Below are 17,834 nucleotides of genomic sequence, written 5' to 3' on the forward strand. Positions count from 1 at the left end.
TCACCTACATGGGCCACTTGCCTTGCAGAGCACCTACCTACTAAAGACCTAGGGATAAACACCACTCATCTTCACCTACATAGCCAAGTGCCTTGCAGAGCACCTACCTACTAAAGACCTAGGGATAAACAACAATCATCTTCACCTACGTGGGCCACGTGCCTTGCAGAGTACCTACCTACTAAAGACCTAGGCATAAACACCAATCATCTTCACCTACGTGGGCCACGTGCCTTGCAGAGCACCTACCTACTAAAGACCTAGGGATAAACACCGATCATCTTCACATACATGGTCCACGTGCCTTGCAGAGCAATTACCTACTAAAGACCTAGGGATAAACACCAATCATCTTCACCTACATGGGCCACTTGCCTTGCAGAGCACCTACCTACTAAAGACATGGGGCTAAACACCACTCATCTTCACCTACATGGGCCACTTGCCTTGCAGAGCACCTACCTACTAAAGACCTAGGGATAAACACCAATCATCTTCACCTACGTGGGCCACGTGCCTTGCAGAGTACCTACCTACTAAAGACATGGGGCTAAACACCAATCATCTTCACCTACATGGGCCATGTTCCCTGGAGAGCACCTACCTACTAAAGACCTAGGGATAAACACCAATCATCTTCACCTACATGGGCCACGTGCCTTGCAGAGCACCTACCTACTAAAGACCTAGGGATAAACACCAATCATCTTCACCTACGTGGGCCACGTGCGTTGCAGAGCACCTACCTACTAAAGACCTAGGGATAAACACCAATCATCTTCACCTACGTGGGCCACGTGCGTTGCAGAGCACCTACCTACTAAAGACCTAGGGATAAACACCACTCATCTTCACCTACATGGGCCATGTTCCCTGCAGGGCCGATACATCATTGCATTCGGTGCATGTTGCTTGGATCAGTGCTTACCATGCAGAGAACCAGGCACGCAACGTCATTGAGCTGACCAGGCTGAAGCCCGCCCCCACCCCCCAAAATGTTAGCTGAGGGGCGGGGCTTCCATGCCCTTTAACAGTTTAAAAGGAACTTGGTGCTATTTGTTTCTTCCGAGACCAATCCAGAATCTGCTCGGCTCAGATGATCAAGCACTGCCCGTTTCCCAGAGTCACAGCCCCCCTGAGACACAGGCTGCCTGCGTCCCTTATGCGTCCACAGGCTGCCAGTGCCCTAATAACTCGACAACACGTTTCTTTTGTCATCAGCAGCATAGCCTTTCTTATGCATGATGGCGAATTTCCAACTGAAAGACCACAGTCACATTGCAAATCTGTGACAATTAAAGAGAGCAACATAATAAAGCACGCTTTGAAAATGTGTTCATTCCCATAACGTCTAATAGCTTGATATGCTAAAGAGTAAAGTTTGCTTTGATGTCCTTAGTTGAATGTTCTTAAAACCATACATAACTCGCTGGACGTCTCCAAACCTACGTGAGTTTATGACAACTTATTTTACTGTGCGTCTTAAAGTGCTGAAAATAAAGTGGGTACATAGATATTTTGCCTTTTGCATCTTATAGTTTTCCATTCAAGATGTGGAAAATAAAGGTACCCTGATATTTTGTCGCAACATGCTGCTTCTATAAGGATTTACATGTTGTCATGATGCTTTACTATGCAATTTGTGTATTTTGCAAGTAAACTCTATACAACAGTATTATTGTAGGGCTTGAGACCCAAAACTTAAATATTTGTTGCAAGTAAAGTGTGGAAGAAAGTGGCCATGCCCAAATTGCAGAGTGGGTTAAAATCCCAAATTTGCTGTTTAGCGCAAGTGTGTGATCCCGGGCAAATAATGTAATCTCACCCTGACTTTGTATGGTTCTAGTGTTGATCTGCTTTGTTTGTATTGCTTGAGTATGTATATTTGCTGTTACCCATTGGTGTTAAAATAAAATGTTAATCATAAAAAAAATAATTGGATGGCTTGTAAGTGATTATATTTACACCCTTACAATGGGACAGTTTTAATAAGTGTATGAACACATTGGTGTACCCTGGTGCTCCTCTGTTAGTGGCTACATCCAATACGGTCACAGACTTGCATTATTGCTGTACTGGCCCTCGGCCGGTCTGGTACCACTTGATTTGACAGGCAGACCGTCTCACCAGCCAATCAGTGCACCAGAGATTCTAGTATAGTGGACTAACATTTCCCCCCCTGTTGCTCCCAGCCACTGAAGTTGCTTGGGCCGTTTAGAGTACTGCCCCACACTCTGAAATGTCCGGTTTTTTGCTATGATATTGGGTCTTTCATTGCATACTATCCGCCATTTTCACACTTTCTAGGACCTTCAGGATTTGCAAGAAGTGGGTGTTTTCAGACTTAAAGGAGAAATTGAACCGATTGAAACATTGAAGCTGTGCTTGTTCAGAAAAATGTACTTGAACAAATGCAGTCACACTTTAAAGTGCTACTTTCAAGAAAGAATTCAATCGCCTGTCTGCATATTGCGCTTTAAAAAATACTATTTGATAGTTGGTCACCGCACCAGAGGGGGCATTGGGGGATATAACAGTGGGGGGAGCCTCCAAGTTTGCCCCCCCCCTATTTTAGGAAGAGGCCCCTCCCGAAATCCGATATGTAGGTTTCGTTGCGCCCCGGGCCTCGCATGGGGGTAGGAAGTCTTTTTTGGCAGTGCTTAATATTATGAGCGCAATGCTACGTGTTTAGAGGAATAGTTTAGGGCTTTTGGCAAAGGGCTGGAGTCCCTTGCAGCCTGAGCTGCTGGCTAGTCTTCTGACTCCCAACCTTCCTTTTCCATGTTACACGACTGCCCAGTCCACTCCTTCAGGCCAGGGCATTGCCTGCCCATTGTCCTTCTCCCTCACCATTCTAGAGGGCCCTGATAGAGCAGTCTAGTCCATAGGTAAGTCATACTGGACGAAAAACACGTATACAGTTAATAAACCCAATGTCCTTTATTTTCCCTATTTTCCTTCAGGGAGGGAGAAACAGAACTCTCCTGGTAGCCGGCTCGCCATAGGGCCAGGGGCTACACTACAGTCTCAGGGAAGGCCTGGTGTGAGTGACATGCAATGCAACGGTAAGCGTTTCTAGATAGGATAGATCCGAATGCAAAGAGAGGAACAGGTAGGTGGGTCCAAGGTGGGGTGACGCCGTGATGGACATTATAAATGAGATAGGACGGAAGAGAAGGTGAGTGAGTGAATGAATGAATGAATGAATGAATGAATGAATGAATGAATGAATGAATGAATGGGTTGATGCAACAGATGGCACATGCATGTACACTAGCTGAACGCCCATTGCATTACTGCTGTTCTCAGCGTGCTACTGCCCGGGGTTATCAGCAATGCACTTTAGTGCTCTGCGAAAATACGCCTTTCTTCTCTCAAAACTATTTAACTATTCAAATTGTTCCTCTATTGGCACACTAACCTTATCGTACCAATGAAAGGGGTTAACATAGCTGAAATCTAGCTGAAGAACGTTACACGAATATACAGGTCATTCCATCTATGGTCTTTGTCATTCTGGTTTGTCAGATAGTGTTTTCGGTGCACAGCCTTTGACGCTCTTCTCTTTCCTATTTCATTTGACATAATTGTCAAGTGTTCATGTTTGTAATATTGTGGCACCCTCCTTGCTGCTGGAGTGCACACGCCTGGCTAGGGACAGCTTTACTTTCGCGGATGGGGCTGTGCTCTTGCGCAGGCTTCCTGGCACGGCGCAGCGAGACAGCTCTCCCTCGGCACGGGTGTACAGGTTGGAGGGCCCCACTCGCTTCCATTGCACAGGCCTGCGTGCTGGAGAGGACTGCCGCTGGCCGAGGTGTGGATGTCGTGTCCTCGGCCACAGGCGCCATTTTCCCCACATACACACTGTCTGTACATAGGGGCACCACTATCCACAAAATAGGAGCCTCGCAGCAGCATTGCCATCGCTGCGCTTGTAGTAAACATTCGCACATACACCATTAACGTATACATCATACAGAAGGCAGTGGCGGGCTGTGAGCAGAAAGAGCCCCTCCCTCCCCGCTCACCTGGCTCCAGGGTGCAGAGCAGGCGCGGCGCCGTGCGGGAGATGCAGTTCCTCTTCTTGAGCACCGTGCTCAGGATGCTGCCCACGCCCGTGCTCTGCCGCTTCAGGCATCTCCCCCCGCGCCTCAGCGGGCCGGGCAGCCGGTCCTGTCGCATCGTGGCGCCGCTCAGGTCCGCCGCGGCGCCATGCTGCGGTGCCTCAAAGCCCGGTGTGGAGGCGCGACCCCCGTGTGCAGGCCCGGCGCGCTGCTGCCTGCCCGCCTGCCCCCTCACACTGGGCGCTGAACTAACCCTGGGGGCTGAGGCTTCAGCCGCTCCCCGCCGCCGAGGACATCTGCAGTGCAGAGACAGTCGGCAACACCGAGAGCACTAGAGCGCCGCCCACATGACACCATCACCCACATGCACTCCTCCAGTCCTGACTTCTGAGGGGTGCAGCTGCCAGGGCTGCTGCTACCCCTCACCTCCGAGCACTGGGCAAAGCATGCAATGCAGTCACAGACAGCATGTGGAGGGCCAGCTCACTCGCAACAGCTTCCCACCCAGTGGCAGGCGGAATCTCATTTAGTGGCAGCAATACAGAATTAGGGCTACGTCATCTGAACAGGCAGCAAGGCTGCCCACTCAAAGCTACAGCTGCTTCCTCATTCAGTGCCAGCGTTTCGCGCCGGGTCGGCAAAGGAACTGTATGTAGTTCAGTATTCCTTTATGTATTATCGTCCACTAGTAATACAGTTTGATTATCTCGTGAATTCGTCCAAAGGTAACTCAGTTTATCATGTACATAGTTTATTTGAATTCAGGTGGCAATGTCTGCTTGCAGCAGGCACAGGTTTCGACCATAGGTCGTCTTCAAAGCATGAAAGATGCGCGTTGGTTCTCCTCCGTTTGTAAATTAGTTCTTCAACATGAATATTGTGGACTAATGTCAAATGTCATGTCTTCTCCAATATATTCGTCTACACACGGGATCTCATATAGACCTTAGTAGGTGTCTTGTCCTGTGATTGGCAACGTTCCGGCGCCTTGTGAATTAGTGAACAGTTATAAGAGACCCCATACATAAAAAGATCCATTGGATAAGACATAGGAGGAGCTAAAACCTTTGGACAACTTTGAGACTCTCCCTTTGGGGGAACGTAAGGACGGTCCTCCTCTGCTGGAGAGTTCCCAAAGAACACGCCGTCCCCGTGTCAGTCTTTATGGTCTGTAGAGTCTCATCAACCCCCTTTCCAAAGAGATTGGCACCATCGAACGGCATATCGAGTACCTTCGTCTGCACATCCGTGCGGAAGTTGGTGGCTTTAAGTCGACTCTGGCAGCGGAGCGTCAAGCCATTGGCCATGCCATTGCCCATTTGGCAAAAGCCAGAATTTGCGATGTCGAGGGCAACAGTGGTCGGAGGCCCCTCCCCTTCATATAACAGAGCCGAGGCCGCACCTTTCTTATCGGGGAAGAAGTCGAGGATGGGCCCAACTCCTACCACAACTCCCTGTCGTACCTCAAAAGAATGGCGAGGGCGTTGGCGGCCTTCATTGTCAATGGTGCCATCGTGATGATGCGTTTCCTTGCAGCATCCAGCTTTTTACCCTCTTGGTCTGGAGGAACCATAGACGAAGAAGACTGGTTGGAGGACCTTTTCCTAGCAGCGGTCAAGACCACAGAGTCTTGCGAAGGCTGGGATCTGAGGCACTTAGGGGCCGAATCTGGAAACCAGTATTTCTTTTCTAAACAGTCCCTTTTCACAGGAATGGTATTAGGGGCCTTCATGACCGGCAGGCCATCCTCCCAAATGTTATCCAACAGGGGAACAGAATCTATGGTCTTCCTGGAGGATTCCAGTCGTTCGAAAAGGAAACCTATCTTTTCCCTTTCCTACGGCACTAGGTTGAACAGTTTTGCAGCCCTAGAAATCATGGAGTGGAAGGACCCGATCTCGACCACGGGAGAGGCCCTGGGGGCGCATCGATGTCTGGAGGTTCCCCATCCATAGGAGCGTAATCAACAAAGTCATCCGTGCCATGCGTACCCGTTCTATCAGTGCCAGTTTGAGCTACTTCCTCCACCACAGTGGGCAGTGCAGCCGGCAATAGCTTAGGGGCAAAAAGGGCCGTACGAGGTGGCAGTGGCTGAGCCTGAGGAAGCCTCTGAGGACTCCTCGCCAGTTAAGGAATGGAGGCAGCAGGTAGTTGCTGCTGGATTTCAGCCACCATTGTGGGCAAGTGGACAAAATGTCCATGTCCCTGGGCGCTGGAGGAGATGCTGGAGCTGGGCCCAGAAGAGAAGGTCTAAAAGGCTGATGAGAGGGCGCTCTTTGCCGAGGTATTGGCAAAATGGGGCCAGGTTCCCCTTGACCACCCTCTTGGTCAGAGTAAAAAACTTCTGGCAGATCCTCCTCTGAACTGGTGTAGTGTGCTGGAGACCTCCTAGGGGATCCCAAAGGGGATAGGGTGAAAAGTGGCACGACCTTGGTGGGCCTAGGTAGAAAACCCTTAGCCGGAGGTATGTCCCTCTTCAAATCTAAGCCTTTTGGAAAAGAGGCGTTGACTGGTGCCGGCAGAGCAGAAAAAGGCACAGTCGTCCACGAGACTGCCATTGGAGCAGCCGACAGAGTTCTAGGCAGTAAGGTACCTATGGGCGTGAAAAACTTAATGGAAACAGTAACGGTCGACGACAAACCCATTGGCACAATCAAAGGCATAGATGGAACACCAGTCTTCGTAGACTAGGTCAACACAGAGGTAACAGCCCTGATGGACGAGGTTCTTGTCAATGACGGTGGAGCCGCTGACTGGTCCTTGGATGACTTGCCCTTTGACGAGGCCTTGTGTTTTACCAACAGCGTTGGTGATTTGTCTCGTGGATGGAACCTGCCCGGCTGCCAGTAGGCCAACCAGTGATGGGGACCGTCCTTTCTCCGAACTGGATCCCACTGCCACAGCGACCATGGACAAAGGTGGTGCTGGAGCATCTGACGATTTTGCCTTCTTTTGGATCTTCACCAGGGAGGCATCATTAAAGGAACTCAACCTCTTTTTGTCAGACGGAACACGCTCTTTTGACCTGCTGGCCCCGGAAGAGGCATTACTATGCCCAGAGGCCACGTCAGAGGCCTACACTTCCTCGATCCATGCCACCAACCTCTGATGACGGCCCTTCCACATCTTGGAGGAGAGGGCCTAGCAAATTGATCATCTGCCCGCATTGTGGCCAGGCTGTAGACAGAAGATGCACCTGAGGTGCCGATCTTCAATGAAGATATTCTACAGGCCGCAGTTCTCACATGCCCTGACAAGACTTTTCTTTCTGGCATCCGCCATGGTGTCAAAGTAAAGGCCCACGCCTGGACCTGTGGAGCCATGAGCTGGAGATCTGAGGATGGACTGAGGATCTCCTTCGGCAACGGGTCCCAGCTGCCGGTAGCCACAACGTGACAGAAGACAAAGAAGAAAAAGATTTGAGATGAATACTTGTAAAAACAGCAAAAAGTTGTCAGATTTCGAGGAGCAAAACACAGACTCCCAACCCGAGAATGTGCTGTAAAAATCTGAAGATAGCCACCAGGGGTGGAGCTTAGAAGGACGTGTGTCATTGGCTGGGACAGTATTACCCAAAGTGACACTGATAAGCTATAGTAGCGATGAGCAGTTTTTAGCTTAAAGCTAAACTGCTTTAATTTTACAGAGGATTCCCAGCCTGACAGGAAATATTCACAAGCATGTGAATCCATGCCAGACCCATTCTGCAGAACAATAGATTAGCAGTAACCCAATTGGGCTCCCGTGAAGGCCCTGGAACCCCAGAAAAAACATTAAACTTGTATCTGATTATCACCAATAGTATCTAACTCAAGAGAAAACCTATATATGTGGCTTTCAAGGAAGTCCACTCTGCGTTCGACAAAGTAAACCGAGCTAAGCTTTGGTTTATATTGAGTAATATGGGTGCCTAGGAGGCATAGTAAGCATATTGTCTTCACTGCATTCCAACAACAAAGCTTCTGTGCGCTCTGGTACAAATGGCCATTGCACCTCGCCATTTTCAGTTCATACAGGTGTCTGGCAGGGGTGTGTTCTCACACCACTGCTATTTTGCCTTTATATTAATTAATCTCCATGACTATCTAGTGGGTTGGAAGGCCGGCTTTCCACATCTAGCAGGCACTGAACCTATGCGGATGACAGTACTTGAAGCATGCACTGCACATTCTTTACAACGTTTAATCGATGCCTATATGGAGTATAGGCAAAACCTAGATTTATCAATCAATGCTTCCAAGTTAACCCTAATGGCATGTCAGACTGGCAATAGGAAGCTTAAGTTACTAGTTTTTAGTTTTGGCAACAAAACTATTAAGCTGACTACCAGCTACGACTATTTAGGATACACTTTTACGCCAACGGAGAAATGCATATTAACAGTCACAAAACTAAAATGATCCAAGCCTTCGGATGCCTGTTACGGTTTGTTCACTTTTTTAAATGTCAGCAGATAGTGATGATATAGAGCAAATCGGACTTAACATCTCTTGCAAAATATGAGGCTCCATTGTGGACTTACTCCGTGGTATAAAGCAGACAAGTAGTAGAGAATGGCTTTCTGAAAACTATACTTGGCCTACCTAACACCAACATTTTCAGTTCATGCTGAACTGGGCTTAATTTATGTGGTGTTATGTTATTTGGCATTTATATAGCGCTCTATATATCATTGGCATGACCTCAAAGAGCTGGTAGATTGAACTCCCTTGGGGACTGTAATCCAGATCAGTTGAGAGAGTAAGGAGTCATAAGGTGCTTGGGTGAACCAATTATGTGCGGAGCCGATGCAAGTGCCTGAATGTAGCTGCAGCCTAGCATTAGACATGGTGGCATTTGATATTAGTTGAATGTGTGCAGTCTGGAGGATGGACATCAAGACTGGGTTCTTGCCGCGTTAGGCCTGTGTAGGACGCTTATGTGTGCAGCTAGGCCGGTTTTCGTGGGGTGTAGATGCGTATTATTAGAATGATGAGGTGTTCATGGAATGATGTTCGTATGTGAGCAGATAGGCCGAACTTGATCGAAGGGTGTAGCTGCACACATTTTGTGTTGGTCTAGAGTAGAGAGTAAGCATAGTGATATGGGAGGTGAGTGTTTGGGTGGAGTTATGATCTAATGAGCTCGCTATTCCGGATTTCAAGCGTGTGTTTGCTTAATAGGAGACTTAATAATCTTATTCAGTGGCGTCATTGCTCGGGATCTGATTGAGCATTTGTCATTGGGTTGCTAGGTCTTAGTCGCCTTATATGGTCATAGTTGTGATTACGGAAAGAGCCATGTTTCTTGAAATTTGCAGAAGGACATATAGTCTTGGGTGTGTCGAATATGTGGGGGGAGCGAGTTCCACAGAGTTGGGGCCAAGGTTAAGAAGGCGGATCCTCAGATCCTGACAGAGTTAGCGGTTGGAACCACTAGAAGAGGGCAGTGCTTGATCTTAGGGTGCGCGATGGGAGATAGGGTTTTATCTTCTCTTATAAGTACGTTGGGCCAGTCTTGTGCACTGCTCGGTGAGTGAGGCATAGGCTCTTGAAGGTGGCCCTTTGTCCGACTGGGAGCCAGTGGAGGATTCGGAGAGCAGGTGAGATGTGGTCTCTGTGTCCCAGGGCGAGGAAGAGTTTTGCTGCAGGGTTTTGGGCTCTTTGGTGTTTGTTGAGTTGATATGCCGGTGCTCCCAGGTAAAGGGAGCTAGCATAGTCCAGCCTCGACATCATAAATGACATAACTGCTACAAGTCTGCTGAGGTAGGGAAAATGCGTCTGAGAAGTTTGAGGTGGTAGCGACAGAATTTCGACACGTTGATCTAGCGGGAGAGGGTTAGGCCTCAGTCCATAGTGCAGCCTAGGTGTTTGCCATGGGAGCGTATGTTTTATCAGGGTTCAAAAGTAGGTGGTTTTTGGTCATCCATTGGTCAATATCACAGAGACAAGCTTCAATGTCGGGACGAGGGTTGGTGCTTGTCTTGGGGATTCTTAGGATAATTTGGGTATCTTCAGCATAGTTGTAACAGGAGAGGTTGTGCGTGCAGATAATTCCTGGTAGAGTGGTCAGATAGAGATTGAACAGGAGAGCAGATAGGCGTGCACCTTGGAGTACTCCAGTGTTCACTGAGCGAGCAGTTGAGACAAAGGGTGAGAGGAAGGTTATTCGTTTCCTGTTGCTGAGGAAGGTGGCAATCTATTTGAGAGTAGTGCCACGGATTCCTAGGGAGTGGAGGCGGTCAAGGAGGATTGAATGGTTAACCGTGTCAAAGGCTGCAGCGAGATTGAGGAGAATCAGTGCTGCGCAGCCCTCAGAGTCTGCAGTGACCTTGAGATCATTCCAGACAGAGAACAGTGTGGTTTCTGTTTCATGTCTTGGTCTGAAGTCTGAGCGGGGTCGAGGGAACTGTTGGAATCTACAAAGGAGTTGATTTGGGAGTTTGCAGTCCGGTCAATGAGATTTGCGAGAAATCTGGTGTTGGAGATCGGCCTGTAATTCTTGGGGTCACAGGATGCCTTTTTTTTTTTTTAAGAAGTGGCTTGACATGCGCTATTTTGAAGGCTTCGGGGAGGATGCCAGAGGTGAGGGAGTTGTTCATTATGGCTTTCGCATGTTCTCCTGCGCAGGTAGAGGAGAATATTTCTTGCGGGGCAGGGGTCGAGGGGCGACCCGGAGGGTTTGCTGGCTGATAGTAGGTCAAGGAACTCTTCTCTGGAGATGGATTTGAAGGAGTCGAAAGTAAGTAAAGTGGGCAATGGGTTCAGGAGGGGTCAGTGTAGGGGGGGAGCAAGGACAGTTTGGTGTTAAAGGTTGCCATCCTCTCAAGTGCGGTGTTGAAGAAACGTAGCGAGAGGGAGTCGCAGAGTGATTGTGTGGGGGTGTATTGGGCATGTATTGGGCAGAGGTGCACGTAGGTTTCGCAAATTCCGATATGATCTTTTGGGGTTCTTTGCTGCTGTTGCAACAGTTGAGAATTTGTTTATTGTAATAGGCTTTTTTGCCCTTTCGGATTTGTAATTATGGTGGTGCAGGACGAACATGTATCTGCTGAGATCGGTTTTAGATGCTCGCCATTTGCGTTCAAGAGCGTTATCTTGTTTTTTGGCATTCCTCAGGTGGGGCGTGAACCATTTGGTGGACGGTCCATTGCATGAGGATGCGGGGCGCGAGGGGGTTAGAGGTATTAACGAGTCATTAAGCCAGGAGTTGAAGGAATCAATGGTTAAGTGTCTATCACGGGGCAGCATTGCAGGGGGACGGAGAAGCAGGGCTTCAGCTAGGTCGGGGAGGACCAGGACTTTGTTCCAGAATTTGAGCACAGGGTTGGGGGCTGGGGGAGGTGTGTGGATAGAGAAAGGGATGGCAAAGTAGTCGGTCCAAGATATATAAACTAGGTCATAGGAGCTGAAAATTACATCATAGGCGTGCCCATCTGAGTGGGTTGGACCAGTGGTATGTTGGGAGAGGTTGAGCATATCAAAACTGTCAACCAGCGGATGAGTCATGGGGTTGTTGGGCATATCAAACCAGATATTGAAGTCTCCCAGGAGTGTAAGAGAAGGGTGATGTACCTGAATGGTAGCTATTGAGTCACAGAGATTGTAGGCAAAAGGTCTGTAATATCCAGGGTGTCTGTAGATGAGTAGGAAGCTGTGGGTGAAAGTCGATGATAGCAAGAGTTTTACTAGAAGGGATTCACAGGAGGCATTCGAGACGGATAAAGGGGTTTGAAGAGGATTGCCACTCCGCCACCTCTGGAGGGTCCATTGTGGGCGATAAGCGAGTAGTCAGGGGGGAAGGCTTTGTGCGCTACTGGGGCAAAGTCATCGGAGAACCAGGTTTCAGTGATAAAAATGAGGTCAGGTTTGTCAGAGGATTGGAGGTTAAAGGTGGTGTGTCTGTTTCTTGCTACGGAGCGGGCATTAAAAAGGATGCACTTGACTTCATGAGCGGAGGTGGTATTCGTGATGCTCATCGCAGGTGGAGCTCTGCAGACATGGGTGCCTGATGAGGTAGTGGATGTGGTAGGATCATTCAGGGTGGTTGAGACCGGAGGAGGTGGGGTGGGGGGGCTGGATGTCTGTGGAATTTGAGTGTCGGGTGAGAGGGTTTCGTTGATGGGGGTTGAGAAGAGTAGGAGGGCGGATGTAGGTATGTGAGAAACAAGGAGGGGGGGTTGGGAGGGTGGTGAATGGATCATTTGAGGTGTGGGGGTTTAGGCGGGTTGTCTATGGATTGAGTCAGAGGGCGGTGGGGGTTTAGGTGTACAGAGCAAGGGGGTGGAAACTGGGACAGGGGAGTGTCTGAGGGTAGGGGAGGGAGAGGCTGGACTGAAGCAGAAGTGTTGAGGTGTGGAGGGTCGAGGGAGAGGACCAGACACCTTTTTGGCATTTTGTGGGTTTTGGTGCCATAGGAGTGTGGGGAGTCAGAAGGGGAGAGGGGTGTAGCTACCGTTCTAGCAAAGGCTGTTTGTGGTAATGGAGGTGGATTTGCGCTGTTTGGAGCGCCAGAGAGCTCCTCTGGCTTGTGCGTTTGTCAATGGGCGTGGTGTATGGGTGTGGTGTACGAGGTTGTTCTCAATAGATGCCAGAGGGAAAGTTGATGTGTTTGTGTGGGTTGAGGAGTGGGGGATGAGCGTTTGGGGAGACAGGTGTTTGGCGCACCAGAGTGATCCTCTGATCTTAGAGGTGGATGTGGGATGATAGGAGTGTGGGCGGGCGGCGTCTGGGTGTATTGTTGTACAGGGATCGTGGGTTGCGACCAGACGGGGGACAAAGGGGCGGGGGGGGTCGTGAAGTTGGGTGTTAGAGTTTGGGTAATGCGCCACGAGGCGCGAGTTATGGGGGGGTATGGTGCAGGGAGGCAAGGGATCAGGATGGGTTGTAGAGGAGGTCTTTGTTGAACAGGGATCTCCATCCTGGGGGGAGCTTAAGGGCAGCACCTAGAGATTATTGTACTTGTAACAGTAGATGCAGTGGCCTTAGAGGTAGAACCTGCGTCTAGATTCTGGCCACCAGGACAGTGGGAGAGGGCTAAAGAGGGGCAACAGTAGAATGGAAGTCTAGATGCAGTAGCTGCGCCTAACTTGGGACACATAGATAGAGGGAGAAAGGGCCTAACACATGGGGAATTCTAAAGTGGCACTCTGTAGATGGGGCACAATGCAAATTTTCAAGGCATGCGACACAGGTCTAAAAAGCACGGTCCTCCTAGAGGAGGACGCAGGCTAGTATTTGCAGTACTATCACAGGGTGTGATTTTCTATGTGTGAGTCAGTGCACGATTAACAATTTCTAAGTGTGCTGCGCAGGCAAATAAATCACAGTACTATCTCAGTGGGTACTTTCTAGATGTGAATCAGTGTAGCTTTCTAGATGTGAATCAAACTAACAGGAGACACATTATAGCTAGAACGCGTAAAGCTTTGGCTGAGAACAATAAAGCCATTTTAATGCACAAAATCTTAAAAAATATTTTAAGATCAGAGGCAAATTTCCTGTGTATCCCATGGCTGCTAATTCTGAAAAAACATTTAATATGGTGAATCATACTGATTTTTGGGGGATTTAACAGCCAACTTCGACTCTAATCTATGGAATTTGAAAACGAATATTAAGACCAGGTTGATGATAAATCATGAACAGATTGAAATGTGTAAACTTTCTGACCAAACACATTTTATTTTAGCAACTGGAAACATCTCTGATTACCTGAAACTGGAACAGATACAGATTTGAGTGAGTCCTCTTAACTAGATCCAGACTTAATGTCCTGCAGCTAAGAGCAGTCGCAAGTAGATGGACAACATGCAACATTGACAATGCGATTGAAGGAAAATTGTCCAGTTTATAACAGACCTCAAGGACATTCTACACTATTTTTTTGGTCCTATTTACACTTCTGTTGGGAACAGAACACGTAAACCAATAACATGAAAAAATGGGTGTAAGGCAATGTAGACCTGCCTTAGTTTGCCTATTGATGGCAGATACACCATTGAAAGCTTGGACGCTACCCACCCACTTGCGACATGCCCTTAAACTTAGGAACGATCTGATAAGTTAATGGATTTTATTACTTTTATATCTGTGTTGTTTTAATAACTGATTAATAACAAATTTGTCTTGTATACCTTATTGCAGTTTTCTGATGTTATGTATATGTATTTACTTTGATGGAAATATTTTCTGAATAAAGAACCTTGACTGACAATACAATGTGACATTTGTGACATGGCCAGTACCACAGGCTTGTCAAAAGGGGCTGGAAACCCCCCTCAGCCGAGGGTGGAAGACCTACCAGAGAGAAATCCAGAGCCAGTCCAACCAAGAGGTGGACGTGGCGGTTGAGATGGGCCGAAATCCTGCCCTCCACCCTTTTGCCAGCATGCATCTAAGCAGTCCACCTTTGATTCAAGCCAGGCCCTCCACAACAAGCAACGTGTCGGTGTTCTTTGACTTCTTCTAGAGACATCCATATAACAAGAGAAACCAGCGAGAAGCACCCGATGGGAAGGAATACAACGGCACCAACCCATAACCGCTTGCAGAACAAGACCCGGCCACCAAGAGAAAATCCTGCAGCATCTGACCCTCAGCCAGCACAAGACGACTGATGGAAAGACAGCGAAAGCTGGCGTGTCTCAGGTGTGTGTTCCGGAGCCATGTGGTTTCACAATACAGCCAGGGCAAGCTCACTGAGCCACACATAACCACGCCAGACCATCAGTGATGATATTGTCCCATCCAACACTGGGACTTACCTATGGAATCAAAAGACTCAAGATCCCAAACATGAAGTAGAACCCTCAGCCTAATGGGCGACCATTAGTGTTTCACAGAGGAAGTGGGCGGATGAAGTGGCTTTGGCTCAACCCCCAATTGTGAATTCTGATGCAGGCAGAATGTTCTGGTAAGGGAAAACAGGGATATATTGCCAGGGACAAGGGCCCAATCCAGACAGGGATAAAAGACCTTCACAGGAAGCAGGAAGTGTTTGTTATTCATGCAAGGTCAGATGTGGAAAAGGTGGATGACCAAGATACCAGCAGGAGGGAGGAAAGAGAAACAGAGTGGGAGGCGATTTCTGGAGAAGGTGAGGTATTGGCTAGTGGGTGGCACTGCAGTTTGAGTGCATGTTAGTCTGGTGAGGGCTGTTAGAAGAGTCAGTGTAAAGAATTATTGTGAAGCGTGTGGTACTGGTGAAAGGAGGGTGGCTAAGTAGTAGTTGGAGGCAGGAGGTGGTAGTAGTAGTAATAGTGTGGAGGAGAAAGCGGTAGTGTAGGTAGGATTAACATGAAAAGGTGGAGGTAAGACATAGAAGGAGTAAGGCAGTGAAAGAAGATTGGAGGGAGGAGGCAGGCGAAATTGGGAGAGTTGAGGCAGGGGAGAAGGGAGACAGAGAGCAGGAGAGGTGAGTGTGAGCCAGGTAGAAGGAGGATTGAATCCAGTAGGGTGTCTTAAGGCACATTCCCCCAAATCCCAATAGAACATTAACAACTGGATAGAGTAGGGACAGTTAGGAAGTCTCTGAAGGAGTTTTATGAGGAAAGGCATTCTGACTTTAGGTCATCACCTCTAGTCAAAGGCAGCCCTAGACAGTAGGGGTCAATCCTCTAGCTAGGGAAAGGGGGGGGAGAGAGAGAGAGAGAGAAGGGGGAGAGAGAGAGGGGGGGATAGAGAGGGGGAGAGAGAGAGTGAGGCGAGAGAGAGAGAGAGGGGATAGAGGGGGAAGTGAAGGGGGAAGAGAAGTGGGAAGAGAAGTGGGAAGAGAGGGAGAAAGGGTGAGAGGGAGAAATGGCGAGAGAGGGCAAAAGGGCGAGAGAGAGAAAGAAAGGGCGAGAGAGAGAGAAAGGGCGAGAGAGAGAGAAAGGGCGAGAGAGAGAGAAAGGGCGAGAGAGAGAGAGAAAGGGCGAGAGAGAGAAAGGGCGAGAGAGAGAGAAAGGGCGTGAGAGAGAGAAAGGGCGAGAGAGAGAGAGAGAAAGGGCGAGAGAGAGGAGGCAAGAGAGGAGGCAAGAGAAAGCGAGAAAGAGAAACAAAGAAATAAAGAGAGAAATAAAGAGAAATAAAGAGAAAGAGAGACCACGAGAATTTCATTATAAACACTTAAACCGCTTCTGAGCCTTGGAGTTATTCTTATGGCATCTGTGACCAATTTAACAGTAATATGAGGCACATCGAGAAACAAATTAAGTACAGTGCCCAGTTAAAAAAAAAGAATGTAGAATGACCAGCACATTGGAGGTTGGAGGAGAGTGACCAGAAACCATTAGTCAGGGTGACCAGCGAGTGGAAGACTGAACGGTGCATGCAGGAGAGCAATCACATAGTAAGACAGGTTGACCAAAGGACAAAGTGTGATGATCCACCATATGAAGCAGGGAGATCAGTGAGGAAAGCAAAAAAGTAAAACAAAAAAAGAAATGGTAAAAGGGTAGTGATGTTTGTGATCAGTAAACATGGCCGGGTGATTATTGAACAAGGCATGGATAGAGTGGAGGCAGTGTGTGACCAAGCGTGTCCAGTCAATTATAGAGAGTGGCCAGGGAGTACAATAAGCAAGCTGGCCAGTGAACGAGTTCGAGAAACCAGTGAAGATCATGAACAAATGACCAGGTTCAGAGAATGATGAGGGCATAGGTAATGAGGCAGGATAACCAGCCAAAGGGGAAGTAAGTAAGGCAGGAGCTAAGGTGACCAGTGAGTGTGGTAGAATGACAAGTGAATAGTATAGCAGGAAGTTATAGACAGGCTAAGCAGTGAATGAAGAAGTGATAAGAGACTGAGGGAGGCTGAAGAGTGAATAAGACTGGCCAGACCTGAGCTATCTTGGAGCTACAAGATACAATGACTGCATGTTATAATGTGGAAAGTTGTAGTGTGAATTCCTAGACACACATGAGCCTGTATAGATTCCGATGAAATTGCTGTTTCATACTGTATTCTATCACGAATGAGGACATTTGTGATAATATTGTACACATACAATGAATCTTGCGATAACTTTGTATATGGTTGATACTGTAGGATTACCCTGTTGCCATTGACTCCAATTGAACGGATTAATTGGGGCTATGCACATTTAAAACCTTGTGGGATCAACAATAAATACTGTTGTCAACACTGTAAAGCGGAAACTGATCTGCCTTCTAATGGTTTTTTATAAATGTGTGTTTAAGTTTAATCCCATTTACAACTGAGATTGCATTACCACTAATGTGAAGTATTTTCCTCACTATTATTGAGGTATTTCTTTCTTACTTTTGCTTAATCAAATTGGGACTCCAGTCCCCATAAGAGTGCATTTGGGCCTTCTATGCAGTGATGCACAGTTCTGTTCTTGTCGACCAGCGAATAGGACATGTTAAGCAGTAAAGGATCCAGTATGAACACCAGTTTGGTTAGGCTGAGCAATGAAACATTCTGCTGTGGCGGAGGATATAATAGATATAATTAGATATCTGAAGTCGTCCACAGCCCTGGGACCGGCTAGAATCAGACAAGCTTCAGGTAGGGGTTGTCAACGATGACCAACATCATGGCTTTAGTGACTATCATTGAACAGGCAAAAGTACTTATAGGCAAGTTGTGTATGCTGCCTTGGTTTACTTCAGTGCAGCATTTGACAGTTCTTTGTAAATTGTTATGGCCAAAGTTGTATAAATGGGAGCTACCAAGTGTCCTGCTAAAGATGATTATGCATTACATTGCGACACTACTGTGGTGCTAAGACTGGGCCTCAACGACACTCACTGACTCTCTTGATACACATACCGGTTTGCAAAGGGCA

The 17,834-nt window shown here is 48.0% G+C and overlaps 1 protein-coding gene across 5 annotated transcripts in view; it reads right to left on the reverse strand.

Moving 5' to 3' along the window:
- Positions 1-17,834, reverse strand: part of TBC1D30 (TBC1 domain family member 30) — a 956,754-nt gene that overhangs the window by 589,203 nt on the left and 349,717 nt on the right. The window contains exon 1 of one of the 5 annotated variants that reach the window (XM_069629765.1): positions 4,029-4,599. The exons of 3 other annotated variants lie outside the window; for them this stretch is intronic. In XM_069629765.1, coding sequence (XP_069485866.1) covers positions 4,029-4,182 — 154 coding nt within the window. In that variant the 5' untranslated portion in view covers positions 4,183-4,599. Of the gene's footprint in view, positions 1-4,028; positions 4,600-17,834 lie in introns of those variants that run through there. One more of the 5 variants, XM_069629766.1, reaches the window with a different exon arrangement.

This window comes from Ambystoma mexicanum, chromosome 12 (assembly GCF_040938575.1).
Source record: "Ambystoma mexicanum isolate Mex_15411 chromosome 12, UKY_AmexF1_1, whole genome shotgun sequence".
Taxonomy (NCBI): Eukaryota; Metazoa; Chordata; class Amphibia; order Caudata; family Ambystomatidae; genus Ambystoma; species Ambystoma mexicanum.